This window comes from Eptesicus fuscus, chromosome 18 (assembly GCF_027574615.1).
Source record: "Eptesicus fuscus isolate TK198812 chromosome 18, DD_ASM_mEF_20220401, whole genome shotgun sequence".
Taxonomy (NCBI): Eukaryota; Metazoa; Chordata; class Mammalia; order Chiroptera; family Vespertilionidae; genus Eptesicus; species Eptesicus fuscus.
Genome location: NC_072490.1, coordinates 17,442,949 through 17,465,662, shown reverse-complemented (window position 1 = coordinate 17,465,662; position 22,714 = coordinate 17,442,949). Strand labels below are relative to the sequence as shown.

At 37.4% G+C, this 22,714-nt stretch overlaps 1 protein-coding gene across 2 annotated transcripts in view; it reads right to left on the bottom strand.

The window, feature by feature from the left end:
- Positions 1 to 9,336: 9,336 nt before the first annotated feature.
- The window catches only part of NGLY1 (N-glycanase 1), a 43,534-nt gene continuing 30,156 nt past the window's right edge, over positions 9,337 to 22,714 (bottom strand). Inside the window, exons 9-12 of one of the 2 annotated variants that reach the window (XM_054729460.1) lie at positions 21,830 to 21,994; positions 18,768 to 18,953; positions 10,079 to 10,256; positions 9,337 to 9,705 (exon numbers count right to left, since the gene is read on the bottom strand). In XM_054729460.1, coding sequence (XP_054585435.1) covers positions 9,530 to 9,705; positions 10,079 to 10,256; positions 18,768 to 18,953; positions 21,830 to 21,994 — 705 coding nt within the window. In that variant the 3' untranslated portion in view covers positions 9,337 to 9,529. The remainder of the gene's footprint in view (positions 9,706 to 10,078; positions 10,257 to 18,767; positions 18,954 to 21,829; positions 21,995 to 22,714) is intronic. The other variant, XM_054729461.1, reaches the window with a different exon arrangement.

Below are 22,714 nucleotides of genomic sequence, written 5' to 3'. Positions count from 1 at the left end.
TTCGATTCCGGTCAAGGGCATGTACCTTGGTTGCGGGCACATCCCCAGTGGGAGGTGTGCAGGAGGCAGCTGATCGATGTTTCTGACTCTCTATCCCTCTTCCTTCCTCTCTGTAAAAAAATCAATGAAATATATATTTTTTAAAAAGGACTAGGTGGAAGTTAGAAATATTTTAAAGGAATAATCAGCAAGGACTTGATTGATAATGTTTTGTGACATAAGGTGGCAGTATAGATAGAAATAGAAAAGATAGAAAAGGGAGTCACTTGGAGATGAGGAGTTAGATATTTGGTTGGAGTGATATACCTTCCATTTAAGATGACAATAGCTAATTTAATGGTTGTTGGATCAATTAATTAACTATCAGAATCCAAAGTGTGTGTAATTTCTTCCCGATGGTGCCGCCCATAATCTATGTAGTGATTAGTTTTGAAAGAAGCAATTGATTATAGTTATATTCTTACACATTTACCTTCTATTAATTAATAATAGGTATAACATCTACTGCAGAAAACTGAGATTTAACTGTATCTTTGAAACCTTACTTTCTTATACAATAAAAATTGTCTGCATCTTCCCAGTCAACAGGTTCAAACTTTGCTTATGTTGGCAACTTGTCAGGGGGTTGGGAGCTACACCTGTTTTACTTAATACTGAGTTAATCACAATCTGCCATTATCTTTGAAACAGCCCACAGAGGCCAGTGTATTCAGGTTAATATTTATCTTTGAATTCTAGAATTTGGAATCTCCACATCTCTGCTTTCTTGTAACCAGACTACATGCAGCTCCAGGGCCACAGGCCTATACTCAGCCACCAGGTTCTATTTTAATCTCATGTCCTCTTTAAAATACTGTCATCCTGATCGATGTTTCTCTGTCTCTGGATCTGTTTTTGTTCATCAGTTTATATTGTTCATTATATTCCATAAATGAGTGAGATCATGTGATATTTATCTTTCTCTGATCAGACCATCAAACCTCAGAGGGAAGGTAGGGGAGGGTGGGGGAAAGGGGGAGGATCAACCAAAGGACTTGTATGCATGCATATAGGCCTAACCAATGAACAGAGGCAACAGGGGGGTGACGGCATGAGTCGGGGGGATGAAGGAGGTAATGGGGGGATAAGGACACATATGTAATAACTTAATCAATAAAGAAATTTTAAAAATAAAATACTGTCATCCTGCAATGCCAAACATATTTGCCACAGATGTCAGAAGTCCTTCCCAATTCTTATGATAGTCACTTAATCTTTATTTTACATGGGAATAAGCAATGAGATTGTGTTTTGTTTTTTAGCATGTAAGTAGGAAACAAGATGAGGAAATGATATCTTTGATGTTCTATATATTTAGACTAGTTAATAAATTTGAGATTCAAATTTAAAGAATATCTCAGCATTAATTCTATATCTACCACAAAATCTGGCTGATTTTATTTATATTAGACTAAACAAAAAATGTCTTATTAAAATCTTTGCTTAAATATTTACTCCCCCAAAAGTGTTAGTCCTATGCTGAGTAGTTAGTTAAATAGCTCTTCAAAGGTTCCCCACTTCCCACTGTAGTACTTGGCATCTAGGAAGTGTCTAGCAATGACAGAGGAAGGGAGGAATCAAGTATCTCGGTAATGGTCTTAATGAATTGGTGACATCATTAAGATGTTACTAAGCAAAGTATTGGAAACTAGAATGAATCTATATCATCTCAGGACATGTTATGTGGGTACTTTGATTTTTTTTAAAATATTTGCTAAGAGCTGCTTTTTCTTGTCATTTACCTTTCTCTTAAAAAACTTGGCAAAAACCAAACCAAAATAACAAAACTAGTCAAAACACTAAAAATTCAACAAGAGATTGGTTTGTTAGCAAGAAGGTTGTGCCATTCTGGAGACTGGGCTGTGTTTGAGAATGGCAAGGGAATATTTGCATGGAAACTGACCTCACATGGCTACAGACATGGAACTCAGGCATGTCTGAAATGTCAGCACAAGGTCCAACTATGGGAGTCATCTATGTCTGCATAGATCAGGGAAACTATGAGATATGTTCAGTTCTATAAGAGAAATTGTGAAACTGTAACCAAAATCCAGGTTTGGCTGCCTACCATGATGAAAGCCAGTGAGACAGGAACTGGTGAAAAAGAAAAGGGGTTTATTCAAGTGTTGACCACCTGAGAAGATGGGGGACTCTTGTTGCAAAGCCCATCTCCACATTTCAGTGCAGACAGAAGTTTTTATAAGGAGGGAGAGGGAAAGCAGAATAGAGATTAAGGGAAGGGCATTGAAAAGTTCTCTACATGCAGACCCAGTCCATTTCGATAAGGACCTTGAAACTGATCAAGTGATGGTTTGGTGTGCGTCATCCTGTTTTTACTGTTCAAGGTCAGCAATTCTCCTAGAGCTGGGATAACTGAAGGTCAGAGTCTGTATCTCCTGAAGTTAGTTCCTAGGATTCTTATACAAACATGCTCTTTATCTATAAGCTACGTATTGGTCAGGTCAGCATTTACAGAAACAATGTCAAAATAATGGTTACAAAATTAGAAAGAAAACTCAACATGGAGCTTCAGAAAAGGAAAACTGACAGATAAGTAATAATTGGCCATGACAAAACAGTTTTATGAAAGATGTGGTATGTGCTACTAGCTGTCCAAGTGTCCCAATGATTATTTCAACCATAGATTTGCTTTAGATATTATTATTTTTAAATATAAGGACTTAACTCAATAATTAAGGTAAAGGAAAGCCAATTTGGATTATGCTGATAGATACAATCAGAAAAGGAACCAGAATGTGAGTTGAGAGAGCAAGTCCCTGTGCCTAAGGAAGAATGAAAAGATATCCATTTATCTGAGACGAGAGGCCTGGTGCATGAATTTGTGCACCAGTGGGGTCCCTTGCCCAGGCCTGTGGGACCAGGCTGAAACCAGCTCTCCGACATCCCTGGATTGCGAGAGTGTAGGCAAGGCCGAGGGACCCCACTGGTGCATGATCGGGACTGGGGAGGGATGCGGGAGGTTGACCAGCCAGAGAGGGACCGCGGGAGGGCTCCAGGGCATGTCCGGCCCATCTCACTCAGCCCCGATTGGCCAGACCCCAGCAGCAAGCTAACCTACCAGTCAGAGCATCTGCCCCTGGTGGTCAGTGCACATGATAGCAAGTGGTTGAGCGGCCTTAGCCTATCATTAGCATATTATGCTTTGATTGGTTGAATGGATGACCAGACCCTTAGCATATTAGGCTTTTATTATATAGGATTGCTACCTAATGGGAAAGATAAAGAAGAGTTGAGAAGCAGATCTTCAATGACATTTCACAAGTTTATACAAGAATCCATGGCACAGTGGTACAAAATTTTTAAAATGCGTCCTGGAGCAAAACTGCTAAATATAACCCCAAAGAATGGCAGTTCCCTGAAGAGGCAGTGAACCCACTATGGGTTCCTTTTATCCTGCAGTTTATCCCTTTATCCTTTGTTGCCTCTTACTATATTCTTTCTGAGTGCTATGCTAGGTATAAGAGAGGCAACAAAAAGAATAAGACATAGTTCCCAGCTTGAATGGGAAGCCATTAAAATGCCATCCTGTGTCTTCAGGCAAATATATATATATATATACACACACACACACACACACACACATACATATAGTTCAAAGTGAAGTAAGATGCAAAGATGGGCGCAGTTCATCTAAATCACCTTCTTTTTTTTCTCTCTCCTTTTCCACCTTCTTCCTCTGGAGGTAACCTTGGTCTGCTCTAGAAGTTGAAAGAAGAAAAACAGGATAAAGAATATAGTCCTTTTGCATTGAATTAAAGAAAAAGAAGCTAGTGCATAATGATGGAAGGGTTAGAACCAAAGAACCCCATGTTAGTCAAAACTTGGTAAAAAAGGAGAATGAGACAGGTTAACAATAGTAGAGGCTTCCAAATATTAGGCACTGGGTAAGGAATTGCTAACTTGTGTGGATTTTAGCCAATGTTTTCTCCCCTCTGACCTTCAATTTCCTCATCATAAAAATGAGAGCATCAGGTTAAAACAGTTCACAAATGTTTGTCCATTTAAGAATCGGGGAACTGTGAATAAACTAAATTCTCTAGTCTTAACCTCAGAATTTTGACTTAAAGGTCTGCCTGGGGCCCAGGAATCTGCATTTTAGATGAACCCTAAGATAGTCTAATGCAGTCCTCCAGGGAACAATGCCTGAAAGATTCTGTGTGCCGAGGTATCACCATTATAAAAGGGAAATAGCAGCAATATTAAATACACAGCTTGCAATCTCTTCCTGTTTCTCTTTATGTAGTCCCCTTGTAATACGTTTGCAAATGGGAATTATTTCATAAAGAGAAGTATAATTTCATCTGCATGCAATTCCTTCTGCAGTGAGTGAAATCAAAATTATACATTTACCAAAAATGGGGCTTAGACACAACACGACATTCAAACTCAGAAAAATAATTAACTTGCACTCACAAAGCAAAATGAAAAGTTTCCTCCCAAAAAAATCACGATTTATTGGAGTGTAGAGTCTGAGAAATCAAATGTAGGATATTTCCATTCTCCACTGAAAAATGTTTTCGGAGTAGTGATTAGTTAATATGCATGCATATTTGTGAGCAGGCATTCTAGTGGCTCCTGCACGTATCAAGGGACCGGCACGAAGGATTGTACAGAGACATGGTGAACACCCAGCCCTTGGAACAGGAACCTGTGACACCCCAGGGTAGACAGACATTCCCACACATCTGGAGAAGGAAAAACTGCACTCTATCTTTTGGGCAACTCCTCTGCCATCTGGCATTTTCAGGCTAATCGTAGTTTATTAATAAAAATATCATATTTTTCCTTACTGGCCAAGATGCATGACATGAGTGCCCGACCACTCAGTGCTTACACTCATTTGTCAGTTGAGTTGAACCCAACGGAAATTATAGCTCTCATGTTTTTCAACCATGAGTTTTTTTGAAATGCAACTACTTCCGTGATTCATTTTACAAAGTTCTCCTGCCATCATTCTCCCTGAGCGTGTAATCTGTTTCAAATTTAAGTTTACAAGAAATACCAAAGCTTTGATGGTTCCATATTTATTAAGTGAAGATCAAAGGCTCTCTTTGCTTTTTTTTCAGTCTTTTTACATCTGCAAGGGATGACATAACATTTCAGATGACAGTATTTCTTTCCACCAAAGAATTCAGCATGAGAATGCCTTCATTTTCAAGCACTTATTTCTTCCTAAGCTGAAACATCTCCAAATTATAAATCACACATGGAATTTCATTCAGTTATATTTCCAGACACCAGGAAGCGAACACACCACTCTTTATTGCCACCAGATACTGCTTTGTCCCTTTTCTTCCCACAAAGCCCTTTACCTAAGAAGACTGGCTTCCGGGATTATAAATCAAAAATTATCTTCCTCAGTAGATCTTGCATGGGAGTTGGCTTTTTGTTGTTTTGTGTTGTTTCTGTCTGACAAAGAAAGGATCATCAAGACATTAACAAGTAGATCATATATGCAGAGAAATATATGAAGCAAATTGCTCTTCCAAATATACGAAGACATAAAAATCAGTGAGAAAGGACAAAGAACCCAATAGAAAAGAGGGCAAGATATTGGAATGGACAATCACACAATAGGGATCCCAAATGATTAATAAATGTGAAAGGATACTCAAACTCATCAATAATCAGGAAAATACAAAGTAAAGCAACAAAATACTATTTAACTCAGATCATAATGGCAACAAATGATAAAGGTTCAATGAAATTTCGTGTAGGCCAGGATATAGAGAAGCAGAAATTGGAGTGAGCTGCCAAATAACACTGTAAGTTGGCACTAAAACTCTTGGAGAACAATTGGCAATACCTTTGAAAAGTACATAGCCCCTGACTCAGCAATTCTATTTCTAGGAATATATCCTAGAGAATCTGCCTTTACCCACAGGGGAATACAGACAGCGTTGGTTGTAAAAGTAATAATACCTGCTTGTAACAAACACTGAGAAAAAGCAAATAGCCATCAGGTTGGTAAGGGGGAAATAAATTATGGTACTGTTCAATGATGAAATCTATGCAGGAGTTAAGATAGGTAAGTCTATATCGACATAGATTAGAAAATGACTAAAAAAGCAAATTGTAGAACATTTTGTACTACTTATAATACTAGTTAGGTATATTTAAAATTATACAAGTCAATATTATTAATTATTAAATGTATGTATATACTAAAAGTTCAAAAAAATAAAATAAACTCTAAATTCCTGACTGTAGTTGTCCCTGGGGGAAGATAAAGAAGGGGTAATGGGACTGAAAGAAGGTCCATAGGGGAGATATCTGTAATAAAAAATATCAACAATAAAAATCTGTAATAAAAACTATCAACAATAAAAAATATATTACACAAATACAAAGCACCCATATCTTATCTATCGTCAAATTACAATGTTTATTTTCCACAAGAGTTTAACTATAGTTAGAAAAATCATTGGTTCTAATATCAATTTCAATACCTCCTCAGAGAGTACCTATCAAAAGACCTATATTCATGAAACACCTATTAAAACAACAACCCATACAATAGGACTATCTATATATATAAAAGCTTAAGCAACCATTGCAACCAAACGGACTACCAAACAGGCTGCATCAGGCAACCAGGTTGGCAGGGGGTTTAGTGAGGGACGACCAAATGACCGAGCAGCAGGCTGCATGGGGCAACCAGGCTGGCAAGGGGTGAGTGAGGGGTGACCAGGATGGCAGAGGAGGCAGTGAGAGGTGACCAAGCAGACAGGCAGGTGAACAGTTAGGAGCCAGTGGTCCTGGATTGTGAGAGTGAGGAGCCAGTGGTCCTGAATCCTGGGGATCGGACCTAAACCAGCAGTTGGACATCCTCCGAGGGTTCCCGGATTGCAGAGGGTGCAAGCTGGCCTGAGGGGACCCACCCCCATGCATGAATTTCATGCACCAGGCCTCTAGTCATTCTATAACCCTGAAGCTTAGCAGAAGGGAAAGCTGAGATGTATAAGTGAATCTTGCCTATGTCACGAATCCATTGAATTGTTTGGATGGATTTGGTCATGAAACTTCTTCGGGTTTGAGTTTTCTCAGTGAAAAGTGAGGAGCCTGGGTGAAATGATCCCTAATAACCCTTCCTATCCCAAAAGTCCATGACAAGGTGTTTTCTCGCCCTCCCTTAATCCAGGGCACTTTCTCTCCTTGTAAACTGATCAGAGCATCAGATATTGTCTCTTGAGAATGTGATTTCCAGCAAAGGACTTATTTAAAAAAACAAAACAAATAACATACCACTGTAACAAAAAACAGACTCTGTAAAATTCATCATGACGGGATCCGACCTGAATCCAAAGCATAAATTCTTTTAAAAAAATGAGCAATGGCAGCAGGCTAATCAATCACAACATGTTTCAAGGACGTGGTGCAGTTACTTCCTCAGTGCTTCACATCCACTCTTCAGTCACAACAGACCGAATGATTGCTATAAAAAGTGAACCCTCGTATTAGTGCCTGTTTATTGAGTATGTCGGCACCAAGGGCCCTTCTTTGCTAAGTTACTGTTGCCTGACCAGATTCCTGTCCCTTAGCTTGACACATTATTGAGAACTGTTTTGTTCCACACCTTCTGTACTATTTCCAACCTTTTCTGTATAATAAAATATGTAATAACATGAATTGGGGTTGAAACTCTTAGTTCAACTCTGTAACATATAGCACATCCTTTTCCTGCTTAAAGCCACAGTAAGGATGTATCCTTTTCGCAGATGAAGTATAACCAGTTGAATTCCCACATTTTTATTATTATACTAGAGGCCTGGTGCATGGATTCATGCACTCATGGGTCCCTCGGCCTGGCCTGTGGGGATGGAGCCAAAACCGGCTCTCCGACATCCCCCAAAGGAACCCAGATTGCGAGAGGGCAGAGGCCAGGCAGAGGGACCCCACTGGTGCATGAATCTGTGCACCAGGCCTCTAGAATGCATATAAGATCTTTAATTAATTTCTTCTCACCCTCCTTCCTCCCCTCTGAGATTCATCAGTCTGTTCCATGTTTCCATGCCTATGGTTTCCATTCCTGCGTTGAGCGCCTTCCCCCTGGTGGTCAGTGCGTGTCATAGCTACCGGTCGGCCAGTTGCTTAGGCTTTTATATGTATAGATTTATAAAACTGCTTGTTGATCTTCCCGTTTCTCTGAAGGGGTTAAGAGGGTTTATTCACCTGATCATCAACATACTCATGTGCCAATACCAGACACCTTAAGACAGATAAAAATCAAATCTCCAATTTCATGTATTTGGCCACCATACAATGCTATAATTAACTCAGGAGTCCAAGAATTCCTGAAAACTTTCTAATATTAAACCACATTAATAACTCTAGATGCACAAACTACTTTTCTTGAAATGAAACTTTTTATCAAGAAAGTGATCTTCAACTGAGTTTGACTACAATTAAAGAGGAAATAGAAAACCTCTATTCCAGAATGATAGTATGGATTTTATAATGCATACACAAGCTTACTGAATTGCACAGGATGAGAATCTCCAAGAAGGTACTTTTCTGGTATGAAAAATTGAGAACTTTGCCGAACATCACAAAGGCATTTAGAGGACGGGGGCTTTTTTACACTGTCTCCTTCACAGTGCAATCACAATGCTTTTGCACACACACGCTAATAAATGTTCACTAAATTTAATTGGAGAGGTTATATGGAACACTTACAAACAACTCTTGATATAGCATATAAATACTGTATAATACAGTTACATAGTTTCAAAGTCAAGATAGTTTATTCAATGAGGTAGATAAAAATAGTCAAAAGAAAAATCAAAAGTAAAACATTTTCTGATGAGTCTACATATTATGGATTTATAATGTATATAAATTTATGCAGTCAATGTTTTCATAACTCTTGTCTATTCAAGCAGTTTTCAATGGTTTGCATACTTATTAAAGATTTTATTTAGGCAAAGTAACCACTAAAAAGATATAAAGCAAAATAATTCAATTTATTTCTTAAATGCCTATGTATTTACAATCATAAAAATTTTCATGCATTATAACTTATGAGATACTACACTTTCACTGTTATTAAAAATTAAAAATCTTAGGAAACCTGATTCAATTAACTTATGAAGAAATTAATAGCTAATCATAAAATATCAAGTTACTATTACTAGCTTAAACTTTTATCATAATCATGAACAGCATTTAATCATGAATATCTTCATTTTACTTTTAAACTATGCTTATACTTTTTAGATTAAAATCTCACATTGGGGCAATGAGACTTTACTCCAAATTACAGTCACATATGGAAGGGAGCTTTTAATTCAAGGTTTAATTATGATCCATAGTACAAAGATATATTTCCATGAGGGTTACATGATGGATAACCAGCAAAGAAATATGCTAGCAGAGTAAATTGCCCACTAAGCATGCACTGAACCAGCAGACTAATCTAAAACATGGTAAGTCCTTGATTATTGCCAGCTTTTCTATAATATTCAGGTTCTCAAAGGTCACTGAATTTTATAATTATCTCCAAACAATTTTCTTCTTGGTCCTTTAAGCTTTGTCTAAATAGTTGAGTATGTTGCCAAGCAACAACACCATCTCCTCTGCTTAATTCTGCTTCCAAAATAACTTCTGTGGCACCAGAAAAATCATGATAGGAGCGAAGAATTTTATCTGTTGGAGGGAAAAAAATAACACTTTGCTTTGGAAACTTAAATAACATAACAAAGAGTTTTGGGATGCATTTTATACACTTGTAGGTAAAAATCAACCCTTAAAAAATAAATATAAAAACAAATTATTCTTTATGGAGGAAATGTGTCCTTTGAAACAAAGAAATGATAATTATTCTTCCATCTGTTTCAAAATAAAAAACATAAGCCCTTCTATTAGAATGAGGTTATACAGGTTTTAATTAATTTTTTTCTGCAATAGTATGAATAACTCTTGGGTATAAAAAACTCAAAACTACATCTCAAGTAAGTACAATTACTCTTTAGAGTGTTAAATACACACTTCATGATTAATTCTCTGGTCAAATGCTTACCGCCGGACAGTTCTACTTGTGCTGTATCAGATCGCAGTTTCCACTGTATTGTTCCAGTCTGAAAGGTTTGACTACTTGTTCTAATGGTAATGCTATCTAGTTTTAGGCCAACTGACCCACACTCAAACTTCCAGGAAATATGAGCATGAGATGATCCTTCCTTTCGAGCTAAATACACCTACAAAGTAGGAGGAAAAAAAGGAATTGTCAGAAAAAATTAAATAGTGTATAAAACACATATAGTCAAAGTCTTATTTTCACAGAGTACTATGTACAAATGGTTATTAAAAAACCTAATTTTCCCCACTGAAAACATTTTTACTACTAACATTTAAAACTTTTTATTAACAGTTTTTCCTATAGTATCTTCGAAAGATATTATTTGAATACAGGTAGCCCAACAAGTATAGCCCTAAAGGGCTGCATGCTAACCAAATTTTGGTAAGTCATATTTTTTAAATTAATAAGTTCAGCTATTTAAAATAAATTTTATGATGAAACCTGCTGAAATAAAGAATCATTTTAAATGCAATTATTTCTTAAATTGTCTTCTTTTCAAAGCCTGGATTTTCAGATAAGCTTTCCTAGAGTGAGATGGGCCATATCCTATAAATAAATAAAAATACCTCAGCCACTGCTAAGTAATGTTTTTTTTTTTTTTGGTTTTGTTTTGTTTTGTTTTAATCACCTTTATTTATTTATTTTTGTTTGTTTGTTTTTGTTAATCCCCACCGAGGATATTTTTCCATTGATTTTTAGAGAGAATGGAAGAGCTAAGTAATGTTTTAACAAAAGGTAATATCCATGCTTGCCTCCTAAATAGTTCGCTCCCCATTCCTTCACCATCAAATGCCCCTTACCACTTTAAATATATACTAGTTAAGGCATCCAAGATTATTGGCTGCTTCCAGCTTATCTCCTGCTATAGTTTCTAGTTTCATCCAACTCTTCAAAATGATTACATAAAAACTGACTTCCACAGCCATCGTCTTTAACAGGTAACTGCATTCACCCAGGCTCAAACCCCTAAGGATCTAACTCTTTAATCATTATGACTAAAGAGCCCCCAAAATGATCTATGCATTTTTTTAAATGAATATGGGGGGGGGGGCGGCTTCTCCATTTATACTGCATTTACCACTAGTCATGACTTTACACTCATCTTCGTGCCAGCACCCAGCTCTTGCATTAAATCCAAACTCTTAGCTTTCATAGTCCTCCCAAATTTTATCTCACCTTGAACTACCAATATTCCCTTACTCAAATGTAACTATTTTATTTTTGGCATACTTGTATGACCTAACTTAACCATATCATAGCTCTCTGGGGGCAGAGGTTCTGAATTCAAAGGATTTTATAAATAGTATTTAAGTAATAAAAAAATTGTATACACAAACATATTCTTTTAGAAATGTCAAATCTACTTCTCAGGGGCCAATAGTTGAAAGTACCTTATAACACACATCTGCATGAAAATCCTACTGCATGTCTTTAGTCATCAAGTGAAAAATCACTGCTAGCATTCTATTGATATTCTATTCAATTTGGCAACTTATGGATATTTTTCCTCCAGACTAAATATGTCAGTTAATTTAACTTTAAAGTTTTTAAAATCAGTGAGCTGGAGATTATAAAACAACTAAATAATCACCCCCCAAAGAAAATGATTTGAACTCCTCAGAATATCCTATATAATAAAAGGGTAATATGCAAATAGACTGAACGGCAGAATGACCAGTCACTATGAAGCACACTGATCACCAGGGGGCAGCTGCTCAATGCAGGAGCTGCCCCCAGCCCGCAGGCCCTGATCACCCAATGGGGGCCTGCAGGCCAACCTCTCAGTCCCTTCCCCTGGCCCGCAGGCTCTGATTGCCTGATGGGGAACAGGAAACGGGATGGGTGGTGGCGGACACAGGTGGTGCCAGGTCAAGGCCCCCACCCTGCCAGTTGCCCCCCCCACAGAGGGCCACCTGAGGTGCGGGGGCGGGCCTGGCAAGCAGGCGGGAGCGGCCAACCTCTTGGTTTCTCTCCCCGAAACTGATGGTGAACAGGGAACCGGGGGTGGGTGGCGGCAGGGGCGGGGCCGGCTGCCGGCAGCCAGGGAAGATGGCCCTGATCGCAGGCCAGGCCTAGGGACCATACCCATGCATGAATTTGGTGCGCCAGGCCTATCGTATGTGTATAATCAACAATTGTTCTGGATGGCAAATCTAGATGTATGTAATTGTCAACTGCTCCACTGAGGTTCAGGGAAGCCTCACTATAACATCCTCTAATGTTCATGTGTTCCTACAGCATGCTCTTCTCATTTGTAAGGAGAACCTGGGGCTCAGGATTGCACCCATGCTTCCTAGAGGTCATTAATTTCACCTGTTGGAAACTACTGACTATCCATAGCCTAATTCAGGCGTCCTCAAACTATGGCCCGCGGGCCACATGCGGGTGTTTTGCTGTTTTGTTTTTTTACTTCAAAATAAGATATGTGCAGTGTGCATAGGAATTTGTTCATAGTTTTTTTAAACTATAGTCCGGCCCTCCAACGGTCTGAGGGACAGCGAACTGGCCCGCTGTTTAAAAAGTTTGAGGACCCCTGGCCTAATTACTCCTTCAAAGAAGTGGCTAGTAATGACATTATCTGGAAAAGATGAGCCAAACAACAGGGTTACAGGAAGAAAGAGAGTTCTAAAGAACTAAAAAACTGGGGGAAAGTAATATTAATACAGAAATACATTCAAATTCATTTATTGGTAAATACTTCCATGTAATAGATTTTCAGGGCTCAGTAGTTTTAAATGTTCCCTCAAAAGTGTGGCTATAAAGTATGATAGGCTGAAGTCAGCTTAATTTCAAATTTCTAGCTTACCCCAACAACTGTCTTCATTATACCATGTGGCTCTGGGCCAGAATTGTGGTTTTAACTGTCACAGGAGGTTTATAATAGTTGTTGAACATATGTGAGAGGACTGCCTAAAATGTGAGATGACTTACATTTTTTAACCCTGAGGGCATCAGCTTTTAAGAGTCTCAATAGTTAAAGGATAAAATGGATCATCATTGAATTCTTAAATGCTTAAACTGTCAAACACATTGTGAGCAAATAAAAGGTCTCAGGGTAAGAAACAGTATATGCAGATAAAACAGACACTATTTATACTGAAAATTCATATTATCTTTTTCACATAATACAGTCTGTCTGGAGCATTTTAACCAATTTATTTTAACTCAGCATTTTTAGAGGTGCCAGGAAGTTATCAAGAATATGCATACTTAGTTTGGTAATTTGAAATGCACCAAAACAATAGGATTTACATAAACCTCCAAAATGGTCCTATGTGTTAATACCAACAGAATGAATAATTTTAATTTATTTAGAACAATATATTATACTTTCAAATATTCATTTTTTTTTTGGTTGAGACCCCCCAACCCCCCAAAAAAGCTTATTTTTTGGGTAACTGTTGGGTGTTCCTAACTCCTTTAAGTTATTTTAGACAACTTTTGCCTGTTGTCTTTTTAAATTCATAGGTGTCTTTATTATGTATAGTTCTATATACTTGTTTGTGCAACTTATGGGACTACTAAGAGGTGAGTGCTGCTACCCCTATTTTAGCAGCAGTGGTATTACTGACGTCATGGAGTTTCCCCCTGCAGACTGAAATCTAGCACCCCAAAGTGACCCACCCTTGCCCCTCTTTGGCATCTGTAAGAACATGCAGGCACATCACAACCTGTGGGCAGGAACAAGACTATGTGTCTGTGACTTAGGGTCTAAGTTATACAATGTACACAAATGAAACTTTGCTCTTTGGGTTGTGTCTGTAACCACTAGTTTCAAGACTGAGAGCAATTTGCATGTCAGCTTTTTTAGGTAGTTCACATTCTACAGAAGATCTTCACTTAGAGATTTTCGGATTACTACATGCCAGGCTGGTCTACTGGTTACTATGGATTCCTGGAAGCTCAGTTTGTACTACACTATTTGAAGTTGTTCTCTAGTGTGCTCTTAAAGTCATTCTTCTGCTTAGGCTGCTAGGATTAACTCTAATTAAGTTCACTGTACAGCAGACATTGCTACAGATATCCTGCAGAGCAGCTGCATTTCAAGAGATTTTAATTTAATGCTGGTAAATTGGTATTGTTCATGAACCTTATTTTGGGTTATTCTATTTCATCACAGAAATCAAACATGAGTCACTACCAGTCTCCACTGTCATCTCTCTATACTATGCTTCTGATTTTTTTCCATTTGGAGCCTCTGGAATTTCCTCTGGATCACTAGTGTGATCACATCCTTCCCTTGCCTGAACTTCCATGGATTCTTATTACATCATCGCAAGGTAATCAAAGTCTCTGGGACCTGACAACTGTTTACCTCTCTCTTCTCATTTCTCACTGTTCTGCTCCATATTCCCTACTACTTATTCTTCCCTAGATATCAGGTGTTTCTCTCCTCAGCGTTTGTTTTCTAAAAAAATATATTTCTTTATTGATTTCAGAGAGGAAGGGAGGAGAGATAGATAGAAACATCAATGATGAGAGAGAATCATTGATAGGCTGCCTTCTGCACACCCCCCACGGGGGATCGAGCCCACAACCCAGGCATGTGCCCCTGGCCGGAATCGAACCTGGGACCCTTCAGTCCGTAGGCTGACGCTCTATCCACTGAGCCAAGCCGACTAGGGCGACTCTCCTCAGCGCTTTTGCACATGCTCTTTCTCATGTCCCCAAACACCCTTCCCCTTCCACCCAGAAACTCTCTTTCTGCCCTGGAGCCAGTCAGCTGGGGGAGAGACCACGGGAGGTTGGCTGCAGGAGGTTGGCTGTGGGAGCGCACTGACCACCAGGGGGCAGCTCCTGCATTAAGTGTCTGCCCCCTGGTGGTCAGTGAGCATCATAGCGACCAGTCCAGTGGTCATTCAGTCGACTGGTTGTAATGGTCACTTAGGCTTTATATATATATATATATATTTATATATATATATATATAGACTGGTTTCAGGTGTACAGCATAGTGATCAGATATTTGTATCATTTACAAAAGTGACCCTCCCAATAAATCTATTACCCACCTGGAACCATACTTAGTTAATACAATGTTATTGACTATATTTCCTAGGCTGTACTTTGCATCCCCGTGACTATTTTGTAACTATCAATTTGTATTTAGTACCTTCCCCTTGACTATTTCTCATGCCTATTCCTCACCACACCTTTCCTGCGTAATCTCCATCCTGGAATCTAGACAGATCACATGCAGCCTGCTCTTGTGTATTTAGAACAGATTTTTATTCTCTGAAAGAGGTAGCCTCCCAGGAGCACAGGGACTTACTGCATTGTACTACTTAGCAAGTACGTTTTTCAGTGATGTGTGAATTTGAAAGGAATATAAAAAGCTAAGTCAGGGACACTTTTTAGGAGGCAAGTGATAACAAGTGTTATTAATAGATTCCCAAACTAGTCTCCCTGCATCTGCCCTGGTCCCTTCAAAAATGTTCTCGCCCTAACCTGTTTGGCTCAGTGGATAGAGCATCGGCCTGAGGACTGAAGGGTCCGAGGTTCTATTCCAGTCAAGGGCATGTACCTTGGTTGTGGGCACATCCCCAGTAGGGAGTGTGCAGGAGGCAGATGAATCAATGTTTTTCTCTCATCGATGTTTCTAACTCTCTATCCCTCTCCCTTCCTCTCTGTAAAAAATCAATAAAATATATTTTTAAAAAATGTTCTTTGTGTGGTTGCCATAAATACTTTTTAAAAACCCTGATCATTACTAAATGCTCTCAGGGCAAGAAACAGCTCAAGTGTCTTTCTCTCTGGCCTCGCCTTGTACTGTGCTGCACCCCTGCTTCTCTGCTTGTAGTTGCCCCGCCCTCTGCCCTCTCCATAGAACTTTCTTTACTATCCTTTCTGTTAGATTAACTTATTCTTGTCCTTAGAACTTGGCTTAAGCCTTACTCCCTCCAGTCCTAGCTAACTGGACTAATTTCTCCCTTTATTGACTTACTACACTGTGTACCTCTTCATGAATCTTTTCAACAAATATGTGTGAGAAGAGATTATTTGTCCTCGCCTACTAGATTATAAATTTATTACCTGGGCAGAGACCTTGTCTTTTTCTACTCACTTTTGTACTACTCTTAGTATTCATATATTTATCATAGTATCTTATATATAAAAAAAAAGTTCATAGTAAAGTTTGGTGAATGTAAGAAAGAATGATTGAGTGTATATGGCATACATTTTATATCACCTTAGGGCTGTGCAGACCACCACAATAAACCATGTCTTCATTCAGACTTAGCTATTTTTAGATACTTTGCATTTTTGAGCAATTTTTCATTCTCTTTGTTGCTAGAGCACTTTTTGATGTACGGCATTATGTCAAGAATTAATTCATTTCATCATTCAGTAAACATGCACATTGTAAGACATTGCACTTGGCACTTGGGATATAATGTTAAGAGGCAAGTGTCAAGGAGAGCATAGATTAGTGTAGGAGAAAGACACATGGGCCAACTGTTTAGATTAGTAAGATTAGTGATACTGGTGGTCAGTGCGCTCCCACAGCCAACCTTCTGCAGCTGGCCAATCTCCCACGGTCCCTCCCCCCCAGGCAGCTGGCCCCGATGGGTCCTGATTGCCTACCAGGCCAAGGGACCCCACCCATGCACGAATTTGTGCACTGGGCCTCTAGTATAAAATAATATTGAATGTCAACTATAATTGGCACATAAAATTAAAAAAAAACAACAAAAGAAATAGGCTTTTTCTATTTAGTAGAGCTAGAGAATTTCTAACTGGGGACATGCTAGTACAGAACTAAAAAATGCTAATTTAGGGGGGAAATTCAAGTTTTAGTGGAAATATATTACTTCTGAGTTATTAGTCTCTACAATATAGTTAAGATTCTAATATTTTTCTTCATTGGGCACTAAATACTGTAACTGAGAACTGACTCATTCAACTTCTAAAAAGATGCCCTTCATAAAAGCATATCAAGGCATAAACTTTACTTGAGTAGGAGCCTGTTTTTCATGTAACGGTCTTTGCATCTCATTTACATTACTTAAATCTTTTTATACAATACAGCCTCTCTAGCCATACGCTCTTCCCTTGCCTTATGAACACCTACTCATCCTTCAGCGTCCAGCTCAAATGCTGCCTGCTCTGTGGAGCTTTGCCCAATTCCCACAGCCAGAGCTAATTACTCCCTCCTCGGTGTCTCCATGGCAATGTGTTGATATCCTTATTATAGTACTCTTCATCGTGGTTAAGATGGCTATTTATGCTTCAGTTTCCCGTTAGACTGTGAAAGAAGACATTGTACCTCCCATCTTTTTTTCCCGTGTAGCTAACAATGCCTAGCACAACAGGCACTCAGTAAATGTTTGCCGATGAACCAATGAGTAACTAAAGAAGAAATATGCCATACAACAGACCTGTTTCTCAGCATGTCACATCTTCTGCAACACAGCATTGTTTCCTCTACCATTACTTTCTCCATTCACACTACTGGTTAGGAAGAATGGCATGCTAGACTAGTTTAGTCCTTGAATAAAAACATATCTATTCTATCCTGCTTTCTGTTCAGAAAATATTTTTGGCTAAGGGTAGTCTCCAAGAAGTTGTTCAGTGCCCTCATCAACTATATAATTGATTACAGATTCATATTCAAATACAGATTCATATCTTGAAATTTAAAATTTTATATTTCATTTTATATGCCCTTCTTTGACTAAAAAAAGGAAGATCCTAAATCTACAATTTTAATAATGCTATAAGCTATTCTTGGTTTAATACAAAAAGATCACCAAGGTAAGTTTTAAAATATAAACTTATGATTAGAAAAAAAGCAGGGACCTCATTTCTGCATGCCTTCTGTACTCTGATTACTGCCTAGAACAATGATAAGCATATAGTAGATGCTGTTAATCTTTAATCTATCCAAGGTCTTACAAGTGAACAATTCCCTTCCCATTCAAACATTTGTCAAGTTAACTTTAAAAACTCCCTATTAAGTTCATTAACTCCTATGAAAATATATCAGTAACATGGTTAGATCTAGTGAGGTCATTTGAATAACTTTGAGTTTATTTTTGGTGCTTGTCTAAGGGATAGGGCAGACTAAAAGCAAAGCCTCTTACTTGTTACAGATAATGGGACAACAATATACAAGTTAGCATATGGGAACTGCTATAGTCCTAGCAATCCATTTCTTTATTCTTTAAGACAGAGTAGAAATAACTAATATTACTTCTCAACCATTCATATTGTTATGCAATGAAGGTGTATTAAATGGTTAGCTCTTGGGACTTTGAACTACATGCTATATTCCATTATAGTCCACCTTAGTAGGCTATCAATACATACTTGTGAAGAAGTTAAATAACAATATACCTTATATATTTATGCAAAAATTAGTCGCATGGATTGGTCATATACTTGATTACTTTTCCCAATGAAAGCTTTAAATTCAACCTCTAATGAAATCACTTCCTTGTTATAAATCCACAAATTTCTTATGATCTCTTGATTAAATGTTGGGAACACAATTTTCTTTTACAGGTTTAAGGAATACTAAAAGTAATTTTGACATATCAGTTTTCACATCATGCACAACTGAAAAATGAAACCAATCATATGCTTAAACAACGACAAGGGTTTTAAACAGTTTCCTGCATTAAGTTACCATGTTCCAGTCTGTTTCAACTTTTCTGAATATGGATTCCATTTTCCATACACCATTTTCCCATCCAGAAGTGGTTTGATTATTATTTGAAACTCGAACATAATGATCTTTCACAATATTATAACAAAGGTGAAGCTGTTTAGAAATCTTCTCATTTTCAGAGGGGATGAACATGGCTTCCTTTTTCTTAAAAAGGAAAACGGAATTAGTTTTTCAAGGTAAAGAAAGACTATAGATTGTATATGTATATGGGGAGTGGGAGAGAGAGGATGGGAGAAGAGGGAGAGAGATTGCTATGTATAGTGGTAAGAGATTCCTTCAACATGAAAATGAAAAATTGGTGCCATTAGAAATTCAGAAAATATCTTATAGGTTAAACATGATCAGTATAATGTTGATATAGCACAACTGCTACAGGACAGAAAACGAGAAGTATAAATAATAGCTCTGACTTATATTTTTGTGATTTTGAAAGTTCACCTAAATTCATTTATTTTTCTTCATTTCCACCATAATCGTTTTCTAACTGGACTAGTATAACTGTCTCTTGAAATTAATTCCCAGCTTTCAAGTTTTATTTCTCCTGTTCAAGCTTCACATAGTAATGAAAGTGGTTTTTTAAAGATGTCAATTGTGATGTTATTTCCTTGCTTAACTCACTCCATTGACTTTCACTGTACTGAAACTCTAAACCTTTCCTTGCATGATCTGTCCCCTGCCTACTTTTCCAACCAGATCTCATGTCACTCTGCCCTTTGTCTCTTTGCTCTCACCATATTACTTTTCCTTTAGTTCCTCAAAAAGATCCAATTCGTTTCTGCCCCAGTGCCTTGACACATGCTGTTTCCACTGTCTGGAAAGCTGTTCTTTCTACTTCCCATATCTTTGATTCTCTCTCATCCTTCAAGCCTAAACCTAAAGCCATCTCATCAGAGTGTCCTTTCCTGGTAACGCTAAGGTAGGAGAGGGTCTGGGGATTCTGAAACAATCAATGCAGACCACTGCTCCAGTCTGTGTTAATGTCTTGATACAATATTTACTAATCACTCAGGAGAGTAGGGAATGCTTTTTTTGTTCAGCATTGGGTATTAGGTATTAAACAATATAAAAACTTTGAATGTACAAAAATCACTAAAAATATGTATCTTAGAGAAGGAAAGAAAAAGTAATTATATATGTGTATTTGTAATCACTGTCAGAATTACAAAACAGTAACATTGGATGTATAAATAAGATAATTCCATAGTAGAACCTATGACTCATTACTGTCAAAAAAGTAAAATAAAAGCAGTTTATTCTTTTTAGATATTGGTATTATAAGTTAGTGTATTTGCTTCAAAACAAGCATGTAACAACAAAGATATTTCAGAATCGACATAGCCAAATGGAAATAAAATTTAAAGTAGCAGTATCTATATTTTACAAGGATAACTAACTGCAAAAGGGAAAAGAAATATGTATGTTACTGAACATACCATGTATGCAACTGAACAATCTGGAGTAAGAATGACATTAATATTTCACGAAATCTTTTAAGTCTAAGATTAAGATGAAACTATTCTTTCCAGAAATCACCGGATATCACCAACTCATTTCGAGGTATAGTTCCATAAATTTTTAGGACTGACATTTTTCAATTTACTTTTAAAATAAACATCTATTTCTAAAGAGGAAAATGACATTTTAAATCCATGCCTCTAATATGGTCTTCAGTAATAAGAGACATTTTTTAAAAATTTCAAAAGGGGAAACAATCTGAGCATATGACCCAATTCATATTTTTAAAGTTTAATCAACTTATATGCCATACAAGAGGAAGCACACCCATCCATAAAAAGAAAAAGAAATGAAGACCTAAATAATATCAATGTTTTAAATTGAGAACAGCTGTGAATTAAATTAGCTTTTTAAAACTGGCTTCATTTACATTTATACTTATAACTTGCACTGCATCAGCAGTGATTTGAATGATTTGTTGAATTTAGATCTTGTAATTTTATGGCTGAACCAACACTTCCAACTGCCTGCTAAAGATTCTGGATAAATTAACAAGCAAACAAAGTTACTGAGGATAATTCACTCCTTTTAGACATATTTCTTTATTGGAGAAATGAGTTGCAAATTTAGAAAAAGTAGATATAAAACTTAAATTAGTTTAGAACTGTCGATATTGATATCGTGATGGGTTATTTTCCTTTCAAGCACTTTTCATTACATTATCACCTTAGACCAGTGGTCGGCAAACTCATTAGTCAACAGAGCCAAATATCAACAGTACAACGATTGAAATTTCTTTTGAGAGCCAAATTTTTTTAACTTAAACTTCTTCTAACGCTACTTCTTCAAAACAGACTCGCCCAGGCCGTGGTATTTTGTGGAAGAGCCACACTCAAGGGGCTAAAGAGCTGCATGTGGCTCGCAAGCCACAGTTTGCCGACCACGGCCTTAGACCTTCATTTTAAATACTTTATAAGAATATATTTATTAAAAAGTAAATAAAATACTTTATAGTGAGTCAACTTTAAACTCCCTAAGGGAAAGGGACAGTCTATTGTACTTTCTTTATGTTTATTACAGAGCTTTTCACCTGGCCTCTAATTATAGACATTATATTTCCATTGTTCATTATTTAATTTTGGGAGATTAATCAAGAGATACCTTAAAATAAGTCTGACAATATAATAGTAATCACACCACCAGCAATAATTTCTAGCCAATACCAGATGTATGCAAGTCTATTTCTTATCTGGTTGATGATTACATGGGTGCTCAATTTGTAAAAATCTGTTCAGCTGTACACTTATAATTTGTGCATTTTTCTGTATATACTTCAGTAAAAGTTATACTATACTCAAAATTTATGAAAAATCCTGTTTTAAAATGTTTTGCTAACTCTCTTGTATGTGACTAGACTATGACAATCAATCATTGGTTTTACAGTTTTTAATTATTAAGCTGTAAAGTTAATTGAAAGGTCATGGCCAATGCATTTTTTCAGTAAGTAAAGAGCACAGTATAAGAAGCAGGAAAGTGAGATTATTATGCTATAATGAATTAAATACCTCTAGACCCATTTCACCTCGGGCTACTCTCCAAGCCACTGACCCAGATATTCTTCCACCAAGTTCTCCAGGTTTAGGGGTCTTGGGAGAAATAAATTCAACAAGCTCCACAATTATCCTCTGGAGAAGTTCTTTTCTTCTGTTTTCTGACAAAGACATTTGCCTCTGCAATACACGTTTTAAAAAAGTCATTAAGATTAGGAAAATGTGCAAGTGCAACTCTAAGTAAGAATATACTTAAGACATGTATTTTAAGGGAATCTTAAAGGAAATAACAAACTTTATTTTCATATGTATAATTATTTGGAAAATAAAATGGACACTAGAATATTCAAAGTAATTTTTAAAAACTTAGGCAAAGAGATCATTTTATACCCACATCCGACGATGCATGACCTTTAATATCCTAGATTTAAAATGAAGATAGCAACCTCTGCTTTTGGCCACAGTAAATTACTTGAATCAGATCAACTGTCCCATTGAGAAAAGCTAGAAAAGGGTGAACACATACACACAGACATACACAAAAACCTGTTTGAATGCAATAGAAAACTACCAACGTAGCCAGACTGAAAAAGTTAAGATCCCAAGAGAAATTGAGGTGAACCAATACTGTGCCACTTGCCCAGCCAGCGTGACTCAGTGGTTGAGCATCGACCTATGAACCAGGAGGTCATGGTTTGATTCCCAGTCAAGGCACATGCCTGGGTTTCGGGCTCAATCCCCAGTGTGGGGCGTGCCGGAGGTAGCCAATCAATGATTCTCTCTCATCATTGATATTTCTATCTCTCTCTCCCTCTCCTTTCCTTAGAAATCAATAAAAAAAAAATTAAAAATACTGTGTTACTTTTCCCTTCCAGGAATTTGCTAATTATTAACTGAAAC